Source organism: Rhinichthys klamathensis, unplaced genomic scaffold, assembly GCF_029890125.1.
Source record: "Rhinichthys klamathensis goyatoka isolate OS25496 unplaced genomic scaffold, OSU_Roscu_1.1 h1tg000191l_1, whole genome shotgun sequence".
NCBI lineage: Eukaryota > Metazoa > Chordata > Actinopteri > Cypriniformes > Leuciscidae > Rhinichthys > Rhinichthys klamathensis.
The window spans coordinates 1667964-1689332 of NW_026606717.1; the positions used below are offsets into that span (position 1 = coordinate 1667964).

A 21369-nucleotide genomic window follows, 5' to 3' on the forward strand; every position below is an offset into this window, starting at 1 on the left:
TCAATTAGATTTTTTTTTTTTTTTTTACTCTTTAACTTAAAATTAATTTGATATCTTTACAAGAAGCTAACTGATCAAATATTGCTGTTTATATAGTAGCCTAGGCTATTAGGCTACATAGGAGATAGCTTATACGACAACTTAGTTTGAAGCAGAATCTACAGTCCTAAACTCCTGATTGCAGGGTCCACCTGCTGGCCAAATACAGGCAAAACATCTAAAATAATAATTGAATATAATAATAATAATAAACAATACTATAATATTGGTCACTATTTTACAAAACTAGTATGGCGTTTCACTAATAAACAGTCATTTGTACAACCATCTGCCTACAAAAATATATATAGCCTACATTTTAATTCCATCAACATGCATGATTATGCAAAATGCGTAATTATTTGAAAAAGGAATTATTGATCAGATAAATACGTAAATAAGGATAACAATTTTATTTATTGCCATTAAATTATAAAACATTTAAAAAAAAACATTTAAAATGCTGCTCTTCGTCCTCGACATCACAACTTAATCTCAGTAATTTCAGGAAACCGTATCACCACCTGTAGATTTAGATGATAGTTTAATAATAACACACACAAACACACATTTCAGTCTTACATCTATCAGTGTTTTAATGATGTTATAATGTCCGCGCGGCGGACTCCTCCCCGTTTCGAGCGAGCATGCAGCTCCGCTCCCCAACATCATCAGATCTGCTCCTCTCGGGCCGCTGGGGGAGCACAGCTCAGCACACTGCACGGGACGGCGAAAAAAAGTCAAAGGGTTAACTCGGACACACATGCGGCGGTGTTTTGATTAAAAAACCCATCCAAGTGTACATTGAAGCGACGTTATTATTCGCTGGAAGAATTTTCCTTGATATGGGATATATTTTGAAAAGTACACACGCACGTAGTTGAAGGATATAACTCCAGTATGCGGCAGTTTTGAAACAAAGGGGTCTGGTCCGGAGCGCCGTTGTCTCAGTGGTAAGACGCGCTGTTGTCTTAATAAAGGCGTTATACTGTTTCCTATAATGTTTCATTTTCAGCTTCTGTTTTAGTTGAGATAGTCGCGGTCGATTAACGCGCTTAACCCGAAACTCGTTGCTTTATTCGTTCACAACTCTCGTGTATACTTGATATCGCTGTAATAGGGGTCTCGTGGCGTGCCGCAGGGGTGGATGTGCGGCGCCGGTCACTTTCATTTCGGACCGATTCTTTTTTTTAAAAGAAATTAAGTGACCTTGAAATACCGAAGGGTTGTCTATGTTTATGTCATTAATTAAGTCTTCCACAAATAAATAAGACAAAGTCGTGATTTTTCTGGGATGAAACCAGTGGCTGTTGTAGTTCAGCGTGAGATGAACTGCTTGAACTTTGCTGGACGACTTCATTCAAGCTCACAGTAAATTTAGAAAATAATTTCCCCACAAGCAACCACTTGTATCATGTCTTTAGTTCTCCTGATGAACTGTGACATTTCCCCTGAAATAGAAGTAGGGTAGTTGAAGAAGTTCCTAAACTGAACAGGAATTGCTTCTTTCCCTCTCACACTCTTGTCTGTATTTAAGGATTGGGGCCCTTTCTGGATGGGAAAGATGGAAACGGAGGGGCAGTGGTGGAAAAGCCAGCTCGCAGCGGACATCCATCAGTCTCTGCGAATTAAGGTGAGTTGAACAGCTTTGTCACAATGCAGTTTTAATCCAAGTGTCATTATCCAGGCCTCCATCGCTTGGCTTGATTGCCACACATTAAACCAGGATTGGTTTGACTTGCTCAAGCTTTGATGGGGAAGTGTGAAATGTCACACCGCCCTCAGAAAATGACCCCTGATTGTGGCTTTTTGAAGGTTCCTGGCCATCGCATCGTCTAGTATTGTATTTTGTATTCAAAACATATTAAATATCATCTACAACTAGGAACGCTGTCCCAGGACTTTGTGACGAAATCACCAGGGTCCTCTATTTTTACCCTACTTTTAGTTTAAATTGAACATAATTTCTAAATCTTTTACTTATTTTTTTTTTACTTTAAACTACTGTTATAAATACGTATTTTTACATTTCATTTTTTCTTTCAAAACGTAACATATATATATATATACTGTATATATATGTTACTATATATATATATTATTCAGCAAATTATGTGAAAGTCTATAGACCAGTGTAGAGTTTATATGTCGTTATTGGTAAACTGGACACATTTTTGAGTTGGAACACTATGTATTGCTAAACCATGTGAACTTTTGTTTCCTCACTGCTGAGTGAATTGCACCCATTAGACAGTGAGGTTTAAGTGCATTTATTTAGTGCAGTCTGTTGTCCTTTTATTGTCCGTCCTGTTTATTGTTGGGTGTGCTCACATCCGGTTTGGAATGTGAAGTGTTCTTGTCTGCGTGTGTGTGTGGGTTTGTACTTGAGTTTTGTCTGTTAGCTTGAGATTACTAAATCCTGCTGTGTTTATTCAGCATGTGTCAAGGAGTGGAAAAATGATGTATGTGACAGAAAGTGGGTTGCATGGACTTTTTTTTTTTCGTGGCACGGTATTCTCTTCACCACCTGGTTGGTCAGAGTTGCACTATGACATCTAGTGATGTGTAGGACTAATGCACTGGAGATGCAAAGTGATTCAGCTGTTTAGTGAAATATCTGAAGTTTGGAGGTTTAGTGTTGGTGGATTTTATTAAGACAGAACAATCTCTCTGTGTTCACCATCGTGCAATGCTCAGTTAATGTTGTGCAGAAATGTTTACGGGATAAATCTTTGCACAGATAGGCTATAGTTTAATTTGTTTTGTGTGGGAGGTTGGCAGACTTCACCTCCCACTACGTCAATACTGAAAGCTAAGAGGCTTTGAAATTAATTGAAATCTTTTAGGAGGTTAATTAGCAGCCTTGCTCTTAATTTTGCTCAAATGTTGTTGTTTTTTTTAGCACAAAATAATTTCTGTAATGTTGTGTTTTCCTTCACTTTAAATTGTGTTAAAGCTATAATTTAGTCTGTCTTCAGCAATGTAAATGGTAACATTCAAGCATGTCTTTTCTCTCTTTTTTTGTATGTGTGTGATGTTCAAATGCCAATTCCCATTTTATCGGTGCGCAATCCATAAAAATGTAAGACCACAAAGAGGTGCCGAACTACTTTTATTTCCTCTAACTTTACCTTGTTATAGTATTTATTTGAAAAAATGGTCACAATTAAAGCTTGTTCTCTTAAAAATGATTTGCATCAAGATATGCAGTTGACAATCTGATTCAAATACAGCAGCAGCTGTAGGGCTGTCTAAATTGCGAGCAGGCCCTACAAAAGGGCTCCTTGAGAGGGTCAAATCCCAGCCCCTCACCCCACGGGGGACAGATGGCTGTGAGACATGATGGCCAGGCCTGTAAAGGAACCAGCTTTTTCCTCAACAGCCACTATAAAGCGGCACACTCTGCCAGTGGGTCTCAAGTCTGGAAAGAGTTTGACAATTTAGCCGCTTATTAAGTGTGACTGCAGCCTTTTCGGGTATGTTAGAAATTGTCATTTTTACGCAGTTGGTATCAGATGAATCTTTGAGACCTGTTCTGGTTTGCTTGATTACAAAGAATGCTGACAAAAGGACATTACTATAATGGGTCTTATTCATGAAAAAATTTAATCTATTTAAACACTGCAACACTATGTAAACTATGTAATTTAAGCTCTTGGTTTATAAGTTTTTACTTTTAATTTGACATGTTCTAACCCTTTTATAAATATATTTATTTTACTTTAAAAGTACTATTACCATCATACTAAAGTATACACAGAATAATACGTAAAAAAAAAAAAAAAAAAAACATGTATGTCACATGGTCCTTCAGAAATCCTTCTTAATATGCTGATTTGGTGTTTAAGAAACATTTGTTGTGCTGCTTAATATATTTGTGAAAACTGTGTGATGCATGTCAGGAATCTTAATGAACAGAATTTAGAAAGTTTAAAAGAACAGCATTTATTTGAGAACTCTTTTGTAACGGTATAAATATATTTTCTGTCACTTTTGATCAATTTAATGCATGTTCGCTGAATGAAGGTATTGATTTCTTTCACACAAAATTTGTGTGAAAGAAATTAATACTTTCATTAAGCAATATTACGGCTGTCACGATTCCTCAATTAAAGTCAAGTGCTTTATTTTCCAATTTACTTGTGCAATTTACAAAATACGGAAGTGGCGCATTCCATGGATGAGAATTCATTAACAGCATTATTAGACCGTTTTCTGCACAATATATTAAAACCATTTAAAAATGATAATATAGCTTAGTGCTATTGTGAAATCACAAAGGTTGCGATTCAGTTAAAGAAATTAATACTTCAGATGCAAAAACCTCTAAGTTAGTCTGACATTTTTCTTTTAAATCAGCTTTTTTTTTTATCAGGCTCCTATGTTTAGGCTCTGTAATTTCACTTTAATGGCAATGAAAAGGTTATTAGTCAGTAATTAAAAATGCCTTATTTTCAAAAATGTCACTTTAGTCAATTCAGTGGTATTTAACAAATTTGATTGTCTTTTGCTGCAAAACTAGCTTTTTTTTTTTTGCAAAAACCTCTAAGCCCACCTCTTTGGACAATACATAGTAAACAGTTGTAAAATCCCTACTGTCCCGTGACCATGTCCGCATATTCAGGTCCAAGTGCTCACAGGTCGAATGGGACCCGCGGGCGTTTCCCGATCCCACCCTATCTCTCTCCAGTCACTCCTCGCTGTCCGTTCTGAATAAAGGTAAAAGGCTAAAAAAATATAATTCACGCAGTATTACCATGACACAAAATGGCAAATAACAACATAAAACAACAAAACAAAAACATTGATCTGTGGGTGGAATAGTGAGTCACATTCATTTACTTGTCACCTGAGGAAAATAAAACATTACATGCACACTTTGTTTATACAGCCTCTCTTGTAATTGCAACTTTATATATCCTGTGCATTTTTGTATATTCTGTGTGTAGTTATATACTTTATACATATTTACTGGTGGTATTTTTTGTGTGTGTATTTTGTGTTAATTCTGTATATTTGTACACTGTTAATCTTTACTTAGTGTTATATTATGTTTGTATTTTTGTATTATCCTGAGAAGTCTGGCTGCTTATGCATTACAATTTCCCATTGGAGATTAATAAATCATCCATACATACATGACACAATAACTACACCATACACTACACTCAAAATAAATACAAATATATATTTAAAATATAATAACCTATATATATATTTTAAAAAATCTATATAAAATTGATGTATCAAAAATAAATAATAAATACATGCCTATAAAAGTGTACTGTTAAGTAAGTTTTGCATCAAGTCAGTAAACATTAAACTGATATTAGTCAAATCTAAACAATCCATTGTCATAAAATGTACATTTCTAGTATAAACTTCTTCTAAACATCTTCGTTTAGTTAAACAGGAAAAACTTGCAGCTTGATTTTTGAAAGCCGGCTCATACCATAGACTGTAAAAACACACGCCGTCATTCATCTTCAAATCATATTATTCAATTAGCGTCTTCTGATTGCTTCTGTGAACTTTTGCTTTTGCTGGCAAAGGGAAGTGGAGTTTAGAGGGTTCTGCCAACGAACCGGTATTGCTGAATATGCTGAGGCTGGGATTTAGCGGGTTTGAAGCGAAAGTATTTAATGAAGGTGTAATCTGTGCCGAGAGCATTCACTCAATATCGTCCTCCCATTTTTGACGGAGGTGGCATTTAGCAGCTGAAGTCTTCAAATATATGTGCTGTGTGTTTCAGAAGTGCGACGCATTAATTATTTACATGCGTACAGCTCGGTTAACAAACTCCATCTCTGCATGAGCTGAGAGTTTGGGTTGCTTATAACTTTCACCTTGGTATCCAACCGTGTCATTTCACCAGATTTGTAAACCTATGCCAACACAGGAGAATACATCGATGTTCTGCAAATTGTTGTTCATTCTGATTTCAAAATAAAAGTGTACACCCTCGCTGCGAGTTAGCATCTTTTGATGTCCACATGTTCTTGTTCAAGAAATGACAGTGGCTGTAGCATTTCTGTCATAAAGCAGTGGCTAAATAATAAAGATTAAGTGGACATTTGGATTAAATGTTGTTTGGTCAATTTTAAACAGGCATTTGATCATGCTGTAAAGTGTAATAACAAAATTGGCAGGCAGTTTACTTTATTTATACCATGTTTTCTCTTTTTTTTTGTAATGCACCATGTAATATTTATATAGCTATATCTTAACATGTAACAAACCTTTTCTCCATAGGAGCTGAAGTTGCCGACGTACCAGGCCCACTCTCCACAGATAGGGATGCGCCGGTACTTTGCCGACCTGCTCGCTGTTCTCAGTAACCGATACCAGCTGTGCCCTACAGCACGTCACCTGGCCGTCTACCTGCTCGACCTCTTTATGGACCACTATGACGTAGCGGTGCGGCAGCTGTACGTCATCGCCCTCTCCTGCCTCCTCCTGGCCAGTAAGTCAAAGAGTAATGTGATCGCACTGTAGTTGATGCTTTTATGTGCCTGTGCTGTAGGGCTGTCAAAATTGCTCAAAAATGACGTTCGAATATTCCCTCTAAAAAAAAACCATATATTCGAACTATTCGAATATCTGGTTGCGCATTTTGTCAATGACGCGCATTACGTCAATAACAGGACAAATTAATACAAAGAGACACAACTACTTGTATAGGTAGTTTATTTAAGTTTAAACATATTTGACAACGTATTAACTTACACAAAACCAAGTAAATCAACTAATGGCCAAGACCGCAGACCTTACTCTCGCTCGCACTCGCAGGCACTCTCTCTCTCTCTCTCTCTCTCTCTCTCTCTCTCTCTCTCTCTCTCTCTCTCTCTCTCTCTCTCTCTCTCTCTCTCTCTCTCTCTCTAACAAATGTTGAGTGCTGATCAAGAGTTTTGTGCAAGCAATTTAAGGTCGCGACTCTTGTCCTAAATATAGCAGGCTTCATTCGGTGATTGAAACAAATATTATTAACATTAATTGAAGTTTTACAGTATATAGAACCGACATTGAACGCTCCGAGCGAGCTGTGCTGTGGTAAACTGCTGCTAGCCTGCTACTATGGCTATTTCGAGGGCGTCTGGCCACGCCCCCATTGGCGGGCTCTGACGTGTCTGATGTAATGCTAGCTCATTGGCGCACACGTTGGAGGCGCCCGTGCCATTGGATGTGCAGTTGACGCAGCACAGCCAATGAGTGAGCCAGACACTCACTGTGCTATCTGTCTGTGCAGCTGGAAAATGCGTTTTACATTTTAAGCTTCAGAATTTCGCCACTCGCAAAGCAGACAGCCGCGCCTCTGCTACCGCGGGCGTGTTTTTCCACATGATTCGAATATTAATTTTCACCTTCGAATTTCTGTTTTTTAAAACTATTCGAATATATATTCGAATTTAGAATACTCGTTGACAGCCCTACTGTGCTGCTGGTGTTTCACTCCCTTTACCTGTACCTGATCCAGCTGTAAACTCATAGCAGGTAGCCGAAGTGAAATTGAACTCAAGAAATGTCATTTTGTGACTGCTCGCATTGAACGGAGCAAGTTTGTGTGACTCTAGCTGGCTGTTGTATTGTGCCTGTGTGACAGCTGTGTGCATAAGAGGGCATGGCCTCCGCTGGCCTCAAGACCTTTTAGTCAGTCTCCAAGGCAACCTATCCAACGCACAAACCAGAAAGATACGGCTGCGTTGGCATGATGCAAGCCCCTAAGTCTAACCGACGATTTCTGGCAGATTACGAAAGCAAAAGGAGAGAGGCCGTCTTGCAGTGATGCAGAAGTGTCGCCTGATGTCTCCAGTAGATTTATAGTGCAGGAAACAAGGAAGTCTGACTCAATATACATGTGCTGTGTAATGTGGCATGGCGTGTTATCAGTGGTGGCACGTCTGCTTACACACAAAACAAAGCGGGACAGATAAGATAGAGGGGGGTGACTTGTGTCGCCATGTGTTGGTGTTTTTCACAGATTAAAATCTGGAGCCTAGATCAAGGCGGCCGAAAACCGATTTCGTAATGACAGTTATTAATTCAGATTGCTCTCTGCATATGCATCTGCGCTTAAATGACCTGAATAATCTAAAGGTTGTCTTTAAATGCCAAATCTCTCTCATACTTCTGACCCTCATTATGGCCGACTCTTGTTGGGGGAGGGTTGTTTTGCGCTGGCCGGCAATTGGCAGTGTTCAGGCATTAATTAATTGCTTTGACTGAATGAATAATGGCTTTGGCTCATGTTCCTTGTTAAAATATCCCTCCCTCTCCCGAAGTCATTGATTCAAAGCCATTGTTGGGTTTCTCTAAGAGTCGCCAGGAGTCAGTGTGTGGGGGACAGGGCGCTTAAAGCTGAGAGCTTAGCAAAGTTTCCATTCAGACCAAGATTTATTATGACAAATTGTAGGGAGCTGCTCTTTGCATTAAACAGACTGGTTTGTGATTGCGTATTATAGAAAATCCCATCTTACGGTTAATTTGAGCTCCTATTTAGAGGTTTATCGTATACTGCCTGCCTGTCAGTGTTGTTAAAAACTATTTTTGTTAATTAAAATAAAGCTAAAATATATATATATATATATATTGGATGAAACTTAAACAAAAATTAGAAATGCTATTTTGGGAACTAATGGAAATAAAAGTACTAAAATGACTAAAACAAAAACTGAAATGATAATAAATGGTCCTGTTAGTTAATGTAATACATTGTATTTATTCATCTTTGTTAAAGATTTGGTCAATAAAAATACATGTTCATTTGTTAGTTCATGTCAGCTAAACTTCATTAAATAATGTTGAATGATACAACTTTTATTTGTGTAATGTATTAGTAAATGTTAAAATTCACATAATAAAATTAATAAATGCTTTAGAATTATTTTTCATTGTTAGTTCATGTTAACTAAAGTAGTCAACTAATGTTAGCTAATGGAACCTTATTGTAAAGTGTTACCAAATAAATTAAAGATATATAGAAATATAAAACTAATAAAAATGACTAAAGCACATAACAAATACTAAAACTTAAACTGAAATTTAAAAGAAAATGGAAAATATAAAAATAAATGCTAACTGTAAATATTAAGGAATATTATAATAATACTAAAATAACCCTGCTGCCTGTCTAAAGCTCATTTACTTTGGTTTAAGGTTTTTTTTTAAGCTCGTATAATTTGAAGCCAGAGCGTAACCTCGTATTAAGTCAGTAATAACACTGGATGATCGTCCTGCAGAAATTGCACCATGCCGAGAGCGTCAGCTGAGAACATGTGAAAACATTACTCTCCTGAAACAGAGGAAAAGAATCAAGACTTTCAAATCGAATTTTTAGATGATAATGTTCAGCGATGAATGCAGCTTGAGGATATGCATGGACGAACACTTGAGCTTGATGTTATCAGCACAATTAGCCCCACACACCCACCCGCTCTCATTCTTTTTGCTGAAGACTTTGGAGGAGGACAAGAGGGCGAGATATCAGGCTCATTTCCTCTCCTGAGCTGGGGTGATCGGGGGTTTGTTATGGTAACCGGTTTAAAGCACAATGCATGACAAGAACTCGTTTTTTTTTATCAAATCTGATTGCATGTAAACATAAAAAAGGATATGTTTTTGGATATTAAAGGTCTATTCTCTGCATGTTGAAGGAATAATGAAAACAAGACGAGGTGAAACAAGAAGCCCTGTTGAAATGGCATCTGTCCTGTAACTAATGGGGCTGCTGCTCGGAAAACGGTGTAGAGTAGCATGTCAAATGCAGGCTGGCCCTTTCCTCAGAAGGGCGAGGGAGGGGTGGGGGAGCTGAGGGCCCTAGAGGGGCATGTTTGAACTGAAACACTCAGCAGGGTTCCTGATATTCAGATTAGTGTGACAGATTCCCCCTTGAGGTTTGATGCTAATGAAAAGAATTTGTACACACCAGGTAATTAAGAAAAGACACTGTGCAGTGTTGTTTTTTTGTGTGTCAGCTGGGCATTTTTGACTGTGAAGGTCTTCCAGGTCCACTGTTTATATATGTATATATATATGTATATATATATATATATATATATATATATATATATATATATATATATATATATATATATATATATATATATATATATATATGTGTATGTATGCATGCATGTATGTATGTATGCATGTATGTATGTATATGTACACACACACACACACAAACTTCATATTTGGTTGTCTCTTCTATTTTGGGCACTTTTAAAATTTGAAGGTTATATTAACTTGAAAACCAACACAGCATTTGTTTTTGCTGTATATATTTTATTACATATCTTTGTCCAAGACCCAAACTTTTATTCTTAAAATATTATTGCATTTTGATATAAATTTGGTAAAATACACATTTAAACTAAGAGTGAAATAATTGTTGACCAAATTACCATTTAAGATATATATTTCAAATTATGCAAAAAGAAAATATTTAATTGTGTATTTAGGAAACATAAAATGCTATTTATAAAATGCAGCCTGAATACTACTAAACGCTATTTCATATTTGGAAGAATATCATGGATGTTTTAGGAAAATCTCATTATAATCCCCAGAATTCTCCTGTGATGCTTGTATACACTGAAACTAGAGTGAGAGTTTAAAGTGCATTTTAAAGAGAGTTTATTTTCTAAAAGTCCACAGAAACTAAAGTGCTCATAGCTGAAGAAACACCCTCTTATTGCCCAGTTCATCTCAGGGGTTACTTAGAGTAAATATTTTAGGTCGTAGAGGTTCAACTGGGTGAACACATGGTGTAACGAATTACTTACTAAATCTGTGATAGCATTTATTGAATTTACATCTGACTCTTCTAATAACTGGCTGTTTATATATCAGCTTGTAGTAAATGCACAGTTTTTGTTATAATAAATGGTACTTTTAACAGCAAAATATTATTCAAATCAAAGTGTATTAAAAAAAATAGGTACACATCCAAATGTGCAGAGTGCTTTAAGATGTAGCGTTTCATTTAATAGGACAAAGACCTGACGTTGTCTATAGCATGCGTTTATTGAAAGTGTCAAGGAATGAAGGAGTGACCTTGGTTTCTCTTTGCTGTTTGGACTGTGTCTCCTCCACGCCAGCCAGTGATCTGTGGGGGACTGTGTGCGCTCAACCATGAGCCGCAGAAGTCAGAGGTCGTGGGGCCCTCATTGTTGGAGCATTAGACTGGAGGGGAAGCAATACTAGGGAGCCTTGGACTTTGGGGAAAAGATATTAACACCTAGCACCTAGAGTCAGGAAGGGGAAACCAAGAGAACAAAGGAATTCTGCAGAGAAGGGCTAATTCACCGTGAGGCAGCTGTGCTCTTTCATTACAGGAATTCATGAAATGCCTCACCTTGATGCCAATGCATATCCTTTTATAGAAACTTAAGTGTGTGAATGAAGCACAGAGATGTATTGTTCTTAGATCAAGAATGTTTTAGATCTTAGTGACATCTGGATAAAAAGAAATCGCTATAAAATTCCCTTGCTTTCATCCATTAGACATCATGAATCTGTAACGTGACAACAGCGGGATAATCCACAGGGAAATGCATTCATATTTTTAACATTGTAATTTAACCGAGCATGTAACATTGATCAAATGAAATGCCTGAGCTCAAATATGGTCTTTTCACAGGTAAGTTTGAGGAGAAGGAGGACCGTGTGCCCAAACTGGAGCAGCTGAACACTCTGGGCTTCATGTGCAGCCTGAACCTCACCCTCAACAAGCGGGACCTCATCAAGATGGAGCTGCTGTTGCTGGAGACGTTCGGTTGGAACCTGTGCATGCCCACACCTGCCCACTTCATTGACTACTACCTCCACGCTGCTGTCCAGGAGGGGGACCTACACAACGGCTGGCCCCTCTCCTCCCTGTCCAAGACCAAAGCTTTCATGGACAAGTACACACACTACTTCCTGGAAGTCTCTTTGCAAGGTAAGGAAAATAGTCATTTTTATTTGAATTTTTATTTCAAATGAAATGAGTAATAGTGATGATGAAACATTTAGCAATTAAAAGTGTAGCTTGAAAAGATCAATTCATATTGTAAATTTGATAGAAATGTTATCATTTTTATATCGTCATTATATTTCAAACCTCTAATACACATTAGCGTTCAAAAGCTTGGAGTCTCTACTATTTTTTTCATGTTTTTAAAGGAAGTCTCTTATGTTCAACAAGGCTGAATTTATTTGATCAAAAATACAGTAAAAACAGTTATATTGTGAAATATTAAATTCAAATGTAATTTATTCCTGTGTTGGCAAAGCTGAATTGTCAGCATCATTACTCCAGACTTCAGTGTCACATGATCCTTCAGAAATCATTCTAATATGCTGATTTGCTGCTCAAGAAACATTTCTTATTATGATCAATGTTGAAAACAGTTGTGCTGCTTAATATTTTTGTGGAGACAGTAGCTGCGTTTACATGGACACTTATAATCGGATTGACGGCTCAATTGGACTAAAAAACCTTCATGTAAACACCTTAATCGATCCGATTGGAATTTCGATCGGATTGAAAGGGGTGGTTTACTCCTTATGTAATCCAATCGACAGAACATGTAAATTCATGCTCATCGTCTCCAAATCATGCAGAGACGGAAAAATATTAAGTCTGCTGTTTAAAACAAATAAAGATCCAATAGAGGAGAATAGTTAAGCATGAACAGCGGCGGCATATTCGTGCAGTGTGAGCATGTCAAAAAATCAATTTCGATTTAAATCTAGTCACATATAAACGCGCACATCAACCCGATTCATTTATTTATCGTTCATGTAAACACCGTGTCCGGATTCATCAATCGGATTGATTTCATTCCGATTGAACCAAAATGTGTCCATGTAAACGTACCGACTGATACATCTGTTTCGGGATTATTTGATGAATGGAAAGTTCAAAAGAACAGCATTTACTTAAAATATATATATTTTTGTAACATTACTGTCACTTGATCAATTAATAGACGTATTCTATCAAACTAAATCCTCCTGACCACAAACTTTTGCACAGTAGTGTTTATTACATTTATTATAATAAATTCCTATAATAATGTAGAATATAATACACTGTACAATAATGTACAATAGTCAATATATGTGACCGAACCTTACGGTAATTGAATATTCTTTTTTTTTTTTTTTTGCTTGCCAACTGTAAATGGCCTACTGACTAATGAACTGTATAATTACTTGGTGGAAGAACAAAATGGTTTACAATAATGTAATTTGATTTTTTTAATTTTAATATTTTTAATCAAATCAAAATTAAATGCATGTTTTATTTTTATATGCTTAATAAATAATCATCAATTGATATAATTTATTGCTTATTTTTTAATTGCAATATGCAAGCTCTTAACCATGATATATAATCACTGAGGATCTAATATAGCGTGTTTTGTGTGCATCTTTGTGGTAGATCATGCCTTCCTGAGCTTCAGGCCCTCTCAGGTGGCAGCTGCATGCATAGCTGCGTCCAGAATCTGCCTGCAGATCTCCCCCAGCTGGACCACTGTCCTCCACCTGCTCACGGGCTACTCCTGGGATCATCTGACGCAGTGCATCCAGCTCATGTTACTGTAAGAGCAAACCGCAGTGTATACCCTCGTTCATGCAGCATAATGTTCCCTGAAGTAAACCACACATGCTTCACTTCACCTTGCCCTTACAGTTGCCTTTTGTTTACTTTTTCAGCGCTCATGACAACGACGTAAAAGAGGCCAACAAATCCAAATCCTCCCCTTCCGCCGGTCAGAGTTTCCAGCCACAAGCTCTCATCCCCCCCAGCCTCGCCACCCCCTCTCTGCAGAGGCAGCCCACCTCCAGCACCCAGCAGCTGCTCCTGCAGGCCAGCAACTACCCACAGCTCTCCCAACACTCGCCGGCACTGTCCCAGCTGCACATGCTGGCCGACTGCCAGGCCCTGGGACCGGTGGGCTCTCGGGAATATCTGCAGCCCCACCAGGCCAGTCTGCTTTCGGCCTCGATGCCGGCCAGCTCCTTCGCTTCTTTCCCCAGCTTGGCGTCGGGGCTGCGAGGCTTGCCACTCCCGGGTCCCATCTCCATGCAGGTGAGCATGGGACCCGAGCGCCACTGCCTCGGTCTGACTTACGGGAGCGGTTACTTAAGCTCCCACCACACCTTCACAGCCGGCTGCTTTGACAGGTGACGCCAGGAGAGGGAGGACAAACTCAACCTTGGGCTGCCACCGTCCTCCGCCCTCTCCGCCCCCGAGGGGATTCGTCTTGGACGACGACGAAGACTTTCCAAACAGAAGGCCAAGAGTCGAGCAGACCCCACAGAGGTTATAGTATTAACTTAAAAAACGGCCTTTAAGCTCTCGTTTTTTTAGCTTTGGCTGCTTCCTTTTGGGATTTTTATGAACTGAGGATGTCTATTTTTTAAGATTATTTAGCCAAGTGAGGACCTTCTTCCAGTGCTGTGCCACAAACTGTCGACCTCAAAAAAAGAGGAAGGATGCTCTTTTGACTTAGGGATTATTATTTTTTAAGCATACAGCCTTAAGAATAGAAATCGCGGAGATCCGCATTCCATCCCACCAGCATTTTCAAACGAGTCCTTGAACTTTCACACTGGATTTTGCTGTATGGTCCTTTGATGCTGCTGCCTTTTATATGAACCGATGGCTTTACGACCAAGAATCCTGTCTCCCTTCTGGTCTTGTTTACAGTGACATGCCACATATCAGGGATGTACAGTTATCTTTAATACATACACACAACATACCATTGAACCAGCTGATGTTTGTATGAAGTAGCTCCTTTTGTTTCTTGCCGATGCGGTCTGTAGAGAAGGTTGACGTTACGCTGAGGCTCCGGTTCCCTCAGGCAGATGGAAGGAGACGCCCCAAGGGACGGAGGCATCTGTGCTGGAGGAAACCATGCTTTACTAGTTCCTCCTCCCCACAGGGAAAAATAGCCATGATCGCCCTGCAGTTCTGCCGTGCGCTATGAAGACGACTTCATTGTTCCTATCAGACACTGTGGCTCGTAAAGATTACCTCACTGTTACACTGTCGCTCACATTTACCTCCAAGGTCATGCTAAGAACTAGTTTAACCTCACCGCTCGGGTTAGAAAAGAGGGTTCTGCTGTTACAGTGTGCTTCAGTTGTAGGGTCATACCTTTAGATCAACATTTTAGTCCAGACGTCTTGTTTCTGTTAAACTAACGGGATATTTTAAAGCAGACTGTAATATTTGGTCCAAAATATTTTATTATTATTGTTGTAAACTAAAGATAAAATTAACCAAACATTCTTCTTTTCTTTTGTTTTTGGTTCTTAGACTACACAATGAATTCCTTTATGTTGACTGGCCTTAAGACCAAAGTGTCTGCTTTACGTCCTGCTGAATGAGAAGCTTTTTCAACCACTTTACTGGACTGGATCAAAATCTTTCTCCTACAGTCCTGAACTTTGAACTACCTCAATATATTGCCATTTACTTGCTGATTCTGCAGGGCTTGTCTTTTCGTTTTATGTTTTTTCTTAATTGATCAGAACATTCATGTACTTCGTTGCATATTTTTTATCCAGAACTTAGTTTTTTTTGTTAAAGTCCCGTGTTTTGTATAGGTAGAGAACGGTGTTCACTGTAACAGACACGCACTGTTTGATATTTCAAGTCATTCTCTTGTTGAAGCCTCTGTGTGTGCAATATGTAATCATTAGTTTGTTACTTTTTAGACTGTATATATTTCATTTCATTTTGTACCACTACTTTTTTACTATGTAGAATTAGTTTTTTGTTGGTTTGGTTTGTTTTAACACGCGATTACTGCTTCCAGGCAGTGATTTATTTTTCCACCAAGAAAATGTTGCACATTGCAACCAATGTCTCCTGAATCTCTAGACATGTAGTAGACTAGAGAATCGATTCTGCTCATTCAGTGATCTAATGGGTTTATTTAAAAGCCTGTATTTGGGTAGGGGAGGGGATAACAGGTGTAAATTGGATGAAAACCCCAGAAATAAAATGAAAAGAAAAAAAAACCACAAAAGCTTGGTAAATGTTTCGTTCATGTGTGAATCATACATTTTGAATAGACGCTGGATTTGCATGGCTCAAGGCGAGTTGTTTCATGTGAATGTCTGGACTCATTGCACATGAAAAGGTCTTTGGAGGTTTGGGGGGGGTGGGGTTGGGTTCATTTGGCTCCACCCCAAATACCACTGCCCTCCCCCTTCCTCCTTGCATGTAACGTGCTGGACTGGAGACAATGGGGGAGATTCCTGCCCCACATGGTGGTTCTTCCTGTCACTAAACACCACTAAACAAATAAAGCGCATCCAACTGAGTACCACTGATCGTTTCAGAGATAAAAGCTCTCGGGCTCAAAGAGCAGCCGACAATAGCTACAGTGAAGTTGGAGTAATGGGCAAAAAGTATTTTTTCTGTCCGTGGGTGTTTTAAGGAAACATCTGTGTGGTGCAAAACACAGAAGAAGATAAGATTTAACATTGGAAGGTACAGAGATCATTTGACTAGTGGTTATAGGCTTTTACTAATACAAACTGTTTTTTTAGTTACACAGAGTCCTTTAAAATAATTGATGTTGCTTGGTTTACATGTTAGACCTTAAAGGGATAGTTTGACCAAAAACATTCCAAACCTGTATGACTTTATTTCTTCTGTGAAACACAAAAGAAGATATTTTGAAGACCGTTTCGACTTCCAATGTATTTTTTTAGGGCCGGGACTCGATTAAAAAAAATAATCTAATTAATTAGAGGCTTTGTAATTAATTAATCGAAATTAATCGCATTTTAATTGCATAAATATTTGACCTGAGAACAGTGAGAAGTAATTTTTTTCACATGGATTTTTAGTATACCATTGAATAATGACTGAATACATAAGCTTAAGCAACAAAATATTGTTTATTTTTGTTCAACCAAGTCCAGCAGACCAGTGCAATTTTTGTCATTAAGTGTAGCAATAGCATATTGCTACACTACAATAGCGAATTCCTTGTTGCATAGCTTGCACACAACCATGCTCTTATCGACGCTTCCATCCGTTCGTTTTTTGTAACAACATTTCCCATCCACCGGCCAACCAAAGCGATCCTTCTTATACTGTCTATGAAGCGATCTCGTCAGCTTCTTCGTCATGAACGCTAGTTGGTGCGCCAGTATAATCGGTCCGCCGAAACTCATCCAGTGAGAAACGTTCCGCGGTGCAAAAATAAGTGCGATTAAAAATATTTTTTTTGTGTAATTAATTAACGCGTTAAAGTCTGTAATTGATTAATCTTAATTAACGCGTTAAAGTCCCGGCCCTAATTTTTTTGCGAAGTCAATGTGAACCGAAACAATTTGGTTATCAACAACATTCCTCAAAATATCTTCTTTTGTGTTCCACAGAAGAAAGAAAGTCATATAGGGTGAGTAAATGATGGCAGAATTTTCATTTGTGGGTGAACTATCCCTTTAATGACCTTATAAAACCTTTCCTGACTTGAGCCTTATTATACAACCCTATATAATTTTATTCTTTTAAGAGGCCATATCACTTTATAGGCTATAAAACTGGTCTAGGAGTACGACAGTTGGCTGAAAGTGATGGTTTATAATTAAAATAACGTTTAAAATACTAGTATTTTTCTCACACACCTATCGTTTAGCTTCAGAAGACACATGGGGTTATATGGATCACTGTTGTGATCTTTATGTTCATCTGGGGAAAAAAAATCATCTGAGGGCGAGTAAATGTTGAGAGAATTTAAATTTTTGGGTGGAGCATCCCTTTAAAATGTTAACAATTCCCGATAGGGTGGAGCTTGCGGATTAGGGGTTTTGCGGAGATTGGCCTCTTATCTGTTTAATTAAAGAGATTGGGTGGATAGCGGACCGAGAGAGGGGTCCTCCCTTTGTGCTGGAGCCTGGTGGGGGGTACATGGGCAGACCCTGGGAGGTGGGACACATGTCTGAGTTGGTGTGATGATGAAGAGATGTGAAATCAGATGAGGGGGGTTGAGAGCTGGTAAAGGGGCAGTTGGGTAATGGATCATTTTCACAACCTTTGTTTGCAAAGCAAGGAAGGGGAGGGCCTGGCACCTTTTTTCTTAATTATCAGGAGGGGGTACCTCTAAACAGAAGCGTTCCCTCGACTGCTTTTGTTTTATTTCTTTATGCATTCGTGGTCAATTACAATGAACTGTTTTGATGAGTTAAAGATTAAACATGCTACACCTTTTAAAGATTTTTTTTTTAATTGCTTATGCATGCTAAAAAAGAATTGCATTGAAAAATCAACCCACATGTCCTTATTGATTAGTATTGCCCTCAGAATTATTTTATTGTAGGCCTACTTTATTTTATTCTTAAAATGCTTTAAAATCAAGCCCCACCTACTTTACTTCATTAGTATTGTCCTCAGTATTTTATTTATATATTTGTGTGTATATATATATATATATATATATATATATATATGTGTGTGTGTGTGTATACATAGCCTATATATAAAGTAGGTGGGGCTTGATTTTAAGGCATTTTTTTAAGATATTAAGCAATAAAATAAAGTAAAATATATACAATACATTTATATACTGTGTGTGTATATATATATATATACACAGTCAAACTCAAATGTATTCAGAGACCTCCAACATTTCTCACATTATCACAGTTTGTTCGCTATAGTTTAGAAAATGGTAATAAAATATGTCGAGAACTCAGAGTTATCAAATCAGTTGATATTTCACTGGTTTTGGCCATTCTTCTGTTAGACTGTCTCAAAAATGAATTAGGCTAGGTTGAATAGCTGTCAGCTGTTAAATTGACCAATTTAGGTCAACCAATTACCAAGCAATGCTAAATTTTGTTTAGTCTGTGGTGTAAAAAGGTCGCATTAGCAATTAAAGATAAAACATGGTCAGGTCAAAGTATCTGAATCATTTTTGGTCCCAAATTTTTATAAATTTTACTGGTAGTCCACTGTATGAAGACTTTCTGGGTTTAATATGTCACAGTTTACTTTATTTTGCTATCCTCACTTACATAAATGAACTATAGTGTCCTGCACCCACTAGTAAAAAGATATCAAAAATTATATCTGGTGTCTGAATAATTTTTGGTTTGACTGTGTGTGTGTGTGTGTGTGTGTGTGTGTGTGTATTTGTTTGATTAAGAATGTCTCAATCTTGAAGAGTTACCTTAAAAAAACCAAGCCCCCACCTGCTTGCTTTGTTATCCTTAATGTTTCCATAGGGATGCATTAAAAATGAATGCTTGTCTTTGTTAGAGCCTGTGGGGTTCATGCGGGATTTAAGTGTGGACTGCCCTCCAGTGGTGGTCATGCTGCCAGCAATCATTCTAATTTGATCAGATATTTCACCTCTTTATATAATGAGACATTATATTGTTCATTAAGATGCTCATTTAATAGACAGATGTAGAGGAAAGATCAGGAGACAGTTGTTAGTTTAGCTCGTACACTTTATTGAAGTAAATTGGAGCAGAACAGGGTCATTTATCTCAATAATAGAGTTAGATCTTCTTGCTGGTACGTACAAAAACAACCGGACCCTTGGCACTAGTTGCTGTGGAGGTCTGCAAAGCAAAGCAAAGCAAGGGGACTTTAGCTACTTTACAAGAATTAGGCCTACATATAAGTACATAATGTCTAAAATGATAATATCTCACCTCCACCAGCTTTCCACCGCTGATCTCAGATGTATGGTGGTACTTGGGGAAACTTATGGCCAGCTTGGCCCCTTCCATGGAGACTATGCCCTGGTGAGGACAGATGAACATACTAGCATTTAAGAATCTCACTGAAGTTGGAGATAAACAGTCATTTTCAGAAGCTTCAGTCCAATCTCTCTTATATGCATGCAAGGACTTTCTATGCCATACCGTAAATTTCTTCCCTCCAACAGTCTCCATCTCACTCTCTTTGCCAACGACGAATTTGTTTGTCACAACGTGGTTTTTTGGGTAGTACTGGATCCATGTGTAGTCCTCTCCGTTCTGGATGACCTCTGTCACAAGTTTGAAGTCACGGCCCTTGGAGATGACATCATCAGGGATACCTGAGGTGTGTAAGAGTGATCAGAATTTAGAGCAGCTCAGTTTGGACTATCTGGCTTTTGTGGCGATTTTATTACGTTCACAAATTTGTAACCATAAACACTTAAGAAGACCACCCATATCAGCTGACAGAGTTATACTAAACTTAAATAAAATACTAATAAAGAAGGGAGGCGGGGCTTGATTTCTTAAAGCACTTTTTAAGATTAAGATATTCTTAAACAAAAATATTATATGCACACACGTATATTCAAATTTAAATCTACACTCTTAAAATGAACCTTTCATTGAACACTTTGTAAAATAACCATTTTTTTTCGTAGTGTGAAGAACATTTTAAAAGCCTAAAGGACCTTTTCCAGTAAAATAACCTTTGTAAAATTAAAAATTTCCATGGATTTTAAAAGTTCTTCGTAAAACCATAGATGCCAATAAAAAAAACATTTATTATTTCGGTGTCAAGAACCTTAAGAGATGCTTGCAAATGATGTGCAGGACAACATTTCCTAGTCCAAAGCAATTCATGGTTAGGACAGTCTAAGCTAGATCAGCCTGTGATTAAGTGGATGGAAGTGTGGCCCGAAATTGAAGCACTTCATGAATTTTTCGAGTAGTAACTCTTCCAGTTCCACTGATGCTACCACCAGCAACAGAACAAAAAAATAGTTGTTTGAAAAGAAGCGGCTTACCAATCAGTTTGCAGAACTCTTCATATCCGTCCTGAGATTCGGTTTCCCACTTTCCGTTGAAAGCCATGGTTTGGGTGTTGATTGTTGAGTGGAGATGAAGAGCGAGCTGAGAGCTGAGGTACTGATGGGTCGAGTTTCCTGCACTTATATACCCTACCGCTCTTCAACTCTGCCTCTTTTTCATAAAATTATGGGCACACCATCATCATAAACTTTTATGATGGCCTCACAAAAGAACAAGTCATCAAGTGCATGACCGCAAGGGTGGTTACCTGGGTAGCATTGATGTACCATACATGGGCAATGAAGAAAAAATCAGTGACTTCAAATATTTTCCAGTACAGCTTATGAATCTGTACAGTGTGATGTAACATTGTATATAATGGAAATAGCATTTGTCTTCTATGACAAATAGATGATTAATGGGAGTAAGATGGCAATATCTCTCATACATCAACCAGCTACAAAATAGGTTTTAGTTTGCAGCTGTCGAGTACTGCTAGTACTGAAGGCCATCTGCCTTGACCTTGCTTTTGAAAGGAAAGAAAGCTCTTTATGTCAGACTGAACTATATGTT

General features: G+C 38.0%; 2 protein-coding genes across 2 annotated transcripts; one reads left to right on the plus strand and one right to left on the minus strand.

Moving 5' to 3' along the window:
• Positions 1–717: 717 nt before the first annotated feature.
• Positions 718–14541, plus strand: ccnjl (cyclin J-like). Its single transcript, XM_056262036.1, has 6 exons — positions 718–992; positions 1577–1672; positions 6292–6502; positions 11678–11977; positions 13466–13625; positions 13741–14541. Exons 2-6 carry the CDS (start codon positions 1595–1597, stop codon positions 14213–14215), a joined length of 1224 nt encoding a protein of 407 aa, XP_056118011.1. The 5' UTR covers positions 718–992; positions 1577–1594; the 3' UTR covers positions 14216–14541.
• Positions 14542–19488: 4947 nt separating this feature from the next.
• fabp6 (fatty acid binding protein 6, ileal (gastrotropin)) lies at positions 19489–20923 on the minus strand. Its single transcript, XM_056262345.1, has 4 exons — positions 20793–20923; positions 19930–20105; positions 19717–19806; positions 19489–19623 (listed from the first exon to the last, which is right to left on the minus strand). Exons 1-4 carry the CDS (start codon positions 20857–20859, stop codon positions 19561–19563), a joined length of 396 nt encoding a protein of 131 aa, XP_056118320.1. The 5' UTR covers positions 20860–20923; the 3' UTR covers positions 19489–19560.
• Between the last annotated feature and the right edge of the window lie 446 nt (positions 20924–21369).